Raw genomic sequence first — 8,702 nt, 5'->3', positions numbered from 1 at the left:
CTAGTTATAATTAGTAGTTGCATGAATAGTAGTTTACTAAATTATGTTTTAAATGCTATCTATGTGGATTTTATAGTAAGCAATTTTTTAGACAGTTTTGCTTATGATATGAAATATTATTGAACTGTCTAATTGCTGCCTAAAACCGGGGTTGAAATTGATGTCAAAATGTTATATTATAGTTTTACGTGATTTAATTAATTTTGTGATAAATGTTAAATTTCATGATTTTAAAAGAAACAAGTCGGTTTTTGAATAGGAAAATGTTTTAATGGTTTATGTGACATCTCTGATTCATATTCGAAGATGAATACGAGAAATGGGTGTTACAGAGAGTGTATTTGAACAGTTGTATAATTTGTTTTGAGGTTAGCAGATTGGTTTAAATAGAAGGTTAGTTTGTTAATAAATTTGTTGTTTTCCTTTATATAAATAAACTTTTGTAAAATTATTGAGAAATAGAATATAATATTTTTCAATATCCTATTTTCAACATATTATTCCTATAGTATGCATGTTTAAATCATCCATAATTAAACAATATTTCACATGTAATCAAATTAATTGAATTAGTTTATTGTTTTGTTGTTGTTGCTTTTAATTGAATTAGTTTATTGTTTTTGTTGTCGTTGCTTTTTACTGTTTATTTCATGTTGTTTGTTTTGATTAACTTTATGATGATGGGATAATAGATAAACAATGGTAATACTATTAAAATATATTATTATTATTACTATTATTATTATTTTATTCCATTATTTTATTCTTATTATTTGAAAGATATGTTTATAAAAAATTAGTGTAAAAGACATGAATAATTAATTATTTAGTTTTTGCCGACTAGTATTGATAGAAGTGATTGGGATTTAGGAATTTAAGCTTGTAAGGCTAAGTTTGAATCTTACCACAGTCACTATTGATGGGCAATATGTAAAATCCTATGTAAATCTCAATTGGGTCTTAGGTATGCCTGACCCTGAACTGAGAGAATCACTCTTAACCTAAACTTTTATGTATAAAAAAATTAATTAATTAATTAATTAGTGTTCTTATCATCGTGGTTAAAACGCTATTATAATAAGAGATAGATAATAACTTTTAAAATAGCAAAAGTACAATATCAATCAATTTTGACCAAAATTATATTCTACTAATATTTATTAAATTCATCAATAAGTTAAAATATCCTAGATTATCATGAAATTAAATTAGTTATATAAATTTTGTTATTCTTATCAACAAAATGAATTAGTCATTGAATCTATATCAAAGTTTTAATGTATGTAACCCTTCTGAATTTTATTTTCCAATCGTTGAATTCGCTAATGATATCTTAGATCACCAAAGTGATTTCATATTTCACGACTTTAGGAATATGATTTACTCAAAATTTTAAAATAATTTATAATAGATATAAAAATATAAAAGCAGAGTTTTCTTGTTTGAAAATTGAATATATAATTATTTGAAATTTGAATATATAAATAAAATATAATAAAATAATTACAACATGACTCGAATAAAATCATAACTTCTGCAAGTTCACTCAACTCCTCATCAATGTACTCGGGTACTCAAGTGAGACTCCTCTAATAACATCGTTATTCTATCATGATCTACGAAACCTGTAACATATTAAATAAGAAATATGATCGTTGAATTATATAAAAACAAGCATGCTAGTTTGTTATGAATTTATAGCCATTAACTAGTCATTCTTTTATTTTTAATCTTTTATACGATTTTATCACACTTAATCTAAGTCCAAACTCCAAAGTACAACATATCTTAGGTCATCACATTTGTTTATTCATTGCTTAGGTTAAGTATTCGCGTTATCTTATTCATTTAATCACGATTAATATTAGTCATATTCTTAGATTCATTATGTACAAGTATATAATTCTTTAACTTAATTCATTTATTCGTTTTGATCAAATACTCATCCTTGTCATTATCATGGAAAATATTTAGAAAGAATTATGATTGTTCGAATCTAATTGATGACAAGATTAAAAATAAATAAAGTTTAATTTAAGATTTAAGATTTAATTCAAATATAAATTAAATTTTATTTTTAAGATTTAAATCAGTCTAATTCAGTCAATCAAACTCGATTAAACTTGTAAATAACATAAATAAACTCGATTCTCTTACTTGAGTAACTTGCGAATGAGTTGCTTACATTGAAAAGAAAGGAGACAATCGAGTTGCACTCTGAGTCCTCCGGACTCGGAAAGATTCAGTGCACCAAGATGTTTTCTTTTCTTGGCAAAGTAACAACAGGGATGGGCCCCATTGATTATTACCACAGTTTCATATTTGAACTTCCAAATCACATTCAGTGTACCAAGTCGGATTGTCTCTTTAAATAAGAATGATAACCCTCCATTGCTCTTTATCACCAACCGACCCTCCGTTGTTAATTTCACCACTATCCATACTTGATTTTAGTTCATCCAAAACCCAGCTACATGAGCTGTGTGTACAGATAAAGAGTGTTCCTTTCAGAAATGAGACTGAGTTTTGTATAAGAATCAAGAAAGCAATGAAAGAATGGAATTCTCGTCTTTCATATATGAGAAAGGTGATATATCAAGTTGTTTATATACAAGCACTATGAGCTAACTAACTACCAAAGCTAACAGAAAAAACAAATTAACAGTTAACCTAACAAACAAATGGTTAACTTAACAAATAATATATCCTAATACCCCTTCAAGATGGAATTGCATGGATGTTAAGAAGACTCAGCTTGGCAATAAAATCATGATGCATGGGAGCTCGAAGAGTCTTTGTAAACACGTAAGCTAGTTGATTTGAAGAACGAACGTGGAAAACCTTCAAAAAACTAGTCTTGACCTTGTCGCGTAGAAAGTGACAATCAACTTCAATGTGTTTAGTTCGTTCGTGAAAAAACTTGGTTGGTTGCCAAATTAATCGCAGCTTGGTTATCACAATACAAACGTACATAATCAATGAAGATATGAAAAGAGGACAACAAGGAAGCAATCCAAACCAGCTCACAAGCGACTACTACCATAGCCCGATATTCTGCTTCATAGGAAGATTGACTAACAATGGCTTGCTTTTTTCGATTTCCAAGAGACAATGCTATCATAAAAAAATACAAAACCCCGATGTACAATGTCGAGTATCTGGGCAAGAACCATAATCTGAATCAACAAAAATACTCAACTGAACACTATAGTGAACTGGAAAAAGCAATCCAAGCCCAGATGACTGTTTGATATAAGCAAGAAGATGTTTCAAAGCTGTCATGGGAGGTAGACGAGGAGAATATACAAATTGGCTTAGCAAATGCACCGTATGAACAATGTCGGGCCTGGAGTTAGTTAGGTAGAGAAGTCGACCTATCAATCGACAATATTCTTGAGGATTAGGCAATGGTTCTCTTTCATCAGCACTCAACTTCAAGGAATGAACCATGGGAGATTCAACCAGTTTCACACCCAAACATCCTGCATCCCTGAGCAACTGCAAAGCATACTTTCACTGAGATAAAGAAATTCCATATGCACTTCGAGCTACTTCAAACCCAAGAAAATAGCGCAAAGTGCCCAACTCCTTTAGCTTAAAATGTTTTTGTAGAAGACTTTGAATCCTATGGAGCAACTGTAAATATGCACCAGCAATTACAATGCCATCCACATAAACCAAGAGAGCAACAAAAGCATCACCAGATCCTTTAGTGAATAAGGAATGTTCAACAGGTAATTGTTGAAAACCAAACTTGAGAACGACACTCGAAAAACCATTGAACCACTGTTGGGATGTGATATGATCCTAACCATCCCCAATTTTCTTTTTCATTTGATCACATCATTGAAGTTCACCAAGGCTAATTCAAAGGGAGTTCTACCTTACTTCATCCTCTACTTGCTCATTTATGCGCTATATTTTATCATTCATTTGCATGATTATACTTGTGCATGAGTTTGCATGAGAATTTAAAAGTTTGTATAACATTCATTTCTTTTAATAAGTGTGTTGTTCATTAAAGCATTCATTGCATTTAAACATGTAGTTCATTTAGCTATGCACTTCATTTAACTAAGTAATTCATTGATTAAACTAGTTCATTCATTAAACTAGTTCATTCATCAAACTAGTTCATTCATCAAGCTAGTTCATTCATGATTACAAATTCATTGAATAAAGTTAGTTCATTAATTAAACTATTTCATTAATCAAACTAGTTCATTTACTAAACTAAATCTTAATTGCTTCATGCATTTTTTCAATTAAAGATTGAATAAAGTTCACCTTTGTGTCTAGGTGCATGAGAGAAGTTGAACGGTTTCATCAGATGCAAGAATGCCAGTCAGAATATCTTCCAATTATGGATGTGATACATACATTTTTGGTTCTAGAAATCAATTGGGAATTATTTCTCTATCTCTTATCTTTCCAACACCTTTTGAATCACCTCAATTCAATATCGGGAGCTTGAGATATGATTGATTTATTGAAGACAGTGCAGGGTGGAATTTTGTTACGAGACTTTTATGCATGAATGATTTGGGTGAGTTTAAGCCAAGGGAGAGTCTTTTCAAATTCAGCCAAGTGACAAGCCATTGAAGGACTCTTAATTCACACATTCAAGGAATTCAAAGCTGATTGTTATCATCTAAAGTCAAGGGTTGTTCATATTCTTCAAGGGAGCATGCAATGAAGGGTGATTTAATTCACTTATTAAGACAATTTTAAGCATGAAATAACAAGAGTGTTCCACCCCCTGGACGAAATTAAGGTCAAATTCAGCTTCAAATTGTCTAGATCCATCCCCAAAAATGATCTAGAATATTCGTCCAACCTTTAAGATAAGAAGACAAAGCATTTAAGTGCATTTTATTGCTAAATTGATGAGAATGTTTTCGTCGTTTGAGTCTTTTCATATGTTGCTTAAAAATACTATAAATAGACACCTTTGGGATCATTTATAGACACACACATTTGAATATATAAAACATATTTGATAGGTTTCTTTCATTCTTGTTCTCTTATGGAACTTTATCGGCTTCAAGATAGTCTTGTAGTCTTCATCCATTTCCTTTTGTTATAGCGTTGATTCCTAGCTCATCATCTATAGCTAGTGGGTCACGTTCCATCTACTTTCACTTTGATTCCATCTCTTTATATTGCTGGTTCCTAACTCCATATAGTTTGAGGGTCACAATCCGTTTTCTTTTCAATCCATCTTACACATTCCATGCTATTACTAACCCATACCTTCGCCATACTTCCATTCCATCCAAACTACAACTTTCATCATCTTCCGTACTTAACCAAATCCTAAAAATCATTTCCATATCAATCCTTCATTTCCATTACATCTCTATCTTTCATTAACATCTTACAAGTCATGATTTTCAAGTTCAAAGCAAGTAATTCAATCTCTCACTAGAATCACGATCGGGCATTCATATATATGACTCGAAACTCATAATCGAGATCATATCATTTGGTATTAGAGCGAGCCGATTCAGTAAGTATATCATTTTATCTCTCCCGAGTTTGTAAAAAAATCGAAGAAAAAATAAAAAAAAATAAAAAAGAGAAAAAGTTTAAAGAGGGAGAGAGTAATTCTTTTCATCTTTAAAGAAAAACAAAGTAATATTTACTTCATCTTTATATTCCATTATTCTATTTCGTTACCTTTACTTACCATCTCTTTTCCTTGTAGCCAATTTCTTTTCACTATCATTGCTACCAAGCCATAATTGTTTTAGCCAAAGTCCACTAGACACTTTTAAGCCTTGAGAAATTTCCCAAAAGGACTTGTAATCAAAGCACGAGTGGTAAAAGGCATGAGTGAACATTAAGGGTATAAGTCATCCCGAGTGAAACACAAGTGGGAGTGACTTTTCTTGGAGTGTTTGGTGAGGTTTTTCCTTTTATTTGTGAGGTTATTTTTTTATTATTAATTATGTATCATCATTCAGGATACAATTCTCAAGTTTCAGGTAATAGTGTACCTAACTTACAAATACAAACAATGATTCGTGAGTTGTTAAGATTGTCGATGGAAGAAATTAGAACCATTTCACGAGAAAGTAATGTTGTAAAGCACCTTTCAGGTTTCATCTCTAGCTCGAGTCAAAGACCAAGAAAAGATGACATAGTTTCTCAATCGAGGAAGTACATGTCAAAAGAGAAGACTACTCCAACTAAATGCAACTTACATCCAGATTTTAGATGCTATCGATGCTTGGGAAAAGGACACGCACTTAGTCAATGTCCTAATCGAAGTGCTAAAAAGTCTAAAGTTGTCGCCAACCATCAACCAAAACAAGAAATCAAAGTAGAGGCGAATAAAGAAGTTAATCTGAGACAAGATGAGAGCAAAAATGCAACAAGCAAGGGAGAAATCATATTCGAGGATGTTTCAGAACACAACAACAAGAAGATCACTTTGGCACCCCAAACGCCAAATCAAGTGAAATAATATCAATTTCTCTTGAAGAGAAGTGTTGAAGACATGATGGAAAAGTAGCAAAACAAAGAGAGTTCAATTGAAAAAGAACATTGTGAAGAGAAAAAAATAATTGGTGATGAAAATGTTGGAGTTAAACATAATGAGAATGAAGTAGTGAATGAAAGACAAGATGGAATTAAAATTGTGTATAAAGAAGAAAAAGAACGAACTTTATCTAACCAATCTTTTCTTCCTATTCTTTCTTCTTTTGTTTTGCAGGATTCTCTAAAAGATATGCCATTTCAAATTCATGAAACATGCATCATGCCTTTTGAAGAACCAACGAGCATCCCATAATATCCATCATTTAAAGTGCCAAATGTTGTGTTTGTTGGCATCCCGAGTTCTTTGCCAATCTTGAAGGAAATTCAGCAACCAATGCCAATTAAACATTAACCCTGGTTTTCTATTTCCATTTATTTTGTTATTAAATTCTTAATTACTAATTTTGATTTATTTTGCCGCAACTTGTTTCATGCTTATGGTGACATTCTTCCAACTAATGGTGGCAAGATCATTTATCCTTTTGTTAATCGATGCCTCAAACTTATCCATTTCAAGCATGTGAAGTGGGCACTATCGATCTCTTTAAAGGACATCATTTGGAAGAAAACAAGGCATAAGATAGCTGGTGATATCTACCTACTTGAAAGAGTTCAAAAGACACCACTCTTCACCAGCCAACATGACAATTCAAGGAGGGAAAATAGAGGTGTCTTTCTTAAGCATTATGTTGATCCAACGGAGAAAAGTGAAAGGACAAGTTCTTTCATCAATTGTCATGGAATTTCTAACAAAGAAGGAGTGCAAAGAACATTTACCTATTCGGATGAACAACGTGGAAGTGAAGTGCAAAGGCAAGCAAAACTTAATAACAAAGAATGGTGTTTGTACAAAACAAGAATGAAGAAGTTCCCAGCTAAAAGGAAGTCGAGATTGTTTCCTTTTACAATAAGTGTCGATTTGGGGACAAATTGCTTTAAAGAGGGAGGGGATGATGTGATCCTAACCAGCCCCAGTTTTCTTTTTGATTTGATCACATCATTGAAGTTCACCAAGGCTGATTCAAAGGGAGTTCTACCTTACTTCATCCTCTACTTGCTCATTTATGCACTATATTTTATCATTCATTTGCATGATTCTGCTTGTGCCTGAATTTGCATGAGAATTTAAAAGTTTGTATAACATTCATTTCTTTTAATAAGTGTGTTGTTCATTAAAGCATTCATTGCACTTAAACATGTAGTTCATTTAGCTATGAACTTCATTTAACTAAGTTGTTCATTGATTAAACGAGTTCATTCATTAAACTAGTTCATTCATCAAACTAGTTCATTCAAGATTACAAGTTCATTGAATAAAGTTAGTTCATTAATTAAACTAGTTCATTCATCAAAATAGTTCATATACTAAACTAACTCTTAATTGTTTCATGCATGTTTTCAATTAAATATTGAATAAGTTCACCTTAGTATCTAGGTGCATGAGAGAAGTTGAATGGTTTCATCAGATGCAAGAATGTCAGTCAGAATGTATTCGAATTCTGGATGTGATACAGACGTGTTTGGTTCCATAAATCAAGTGGGAATTATTCCTCTATCTTTTATCTTTCCAATGCCTTTTGAATCATCTCAATCCGATATCGAGAGCTTGAGATATGATCGATTTATTGAAGACAGTGCAGGCTGGAATTTTGTTACGGGAATTTTATGCATGGATGATTTGGATGAGTTTGAGCCAAGGGAGAGTCTTCTCAACTTCAGCCAAGTGACAAGCCATTGAAGGAATCTTAATTCACACATTCAAGGCATTCAAATCTGATTGTTATCATTTAAAGTCATGGGCTGTTCAAATTCTTCAAGGGAACATGCAATGAAGGGTGATTTAATTCACTTATTAAGACAATTTCATCATGGAATAGCAAGAGTGTTCCACCCTCTGGACGAAATTAAGGCCAAATTCAGCTTCCAATTTTCTACATTCATCCCCAAAAATGATCTAGAATATTCAACCAACCTTGAATATAAGAAGACAATGCATTCAAGTGCCTTTTATTTCTAAATTGATGAGAATATATTAATCTTTTGAGTCTTTTCATATGCTGCTTAGAAATACTATAAATGGGAACCTTTGGGATCATTTGTATACAAACACATTTGAATATATAAAACATCTTTGAGGGGTTGCTTTCATTATTGTTTTG

The 8,702-nt window shown here is 31.9% G+C and overlaps 1 protein-coding gene across 1 annotated transcript; it reads right to left on the bottom strand.

Moving 5' to 3' along the window:
• Positions 1 to 3,117: 3,117 nt before the first annotated feature.
• LOC120211032 (uncharacterized mitochondrial protein AtMg00810-like) lies at positions 3,118 to 5,296 on the bottom strand. The gene is made up of 3 exons (XM_039209655.1): positions 5,254 to 5,296; positions 3,553 to 3,707; positions 3,118 to 3,498 (listed from the first exon to the last, which is right to left on the bottom strand). Exons 1-3 carry the CDS (start codon positions 5,294 to 5,296, stop codon positions 3,118 to 3,120), a joined length of 579 nt encoding a protein of 192 aa, XP_039065586.1.
• Between the last annotated feature and the right edge of the window lie 3,406 nt (positions 5,297 to 8,702).

Source organism: Hibiscus syriacus, unplaced genomic scaffold (assembly GCF_006381635.1).
Source record: "Hibiscus syriacus cultivar Baekdansim isolate YM2019G1 unplaced genomic scaffold, ASM638163v2 tig00109957_pilon, whole genome shotgun sequence".
Lineage (NCBI taxonomy): Eukaryota > Viridiplantae > Streptophyta > Magnoliopsida > Malvales > Malvaceae > Hibiscus > Hibiscus syriacus.
This window is presented reverse-complemented; position numbering and strand designations above follow the sequence as displayed.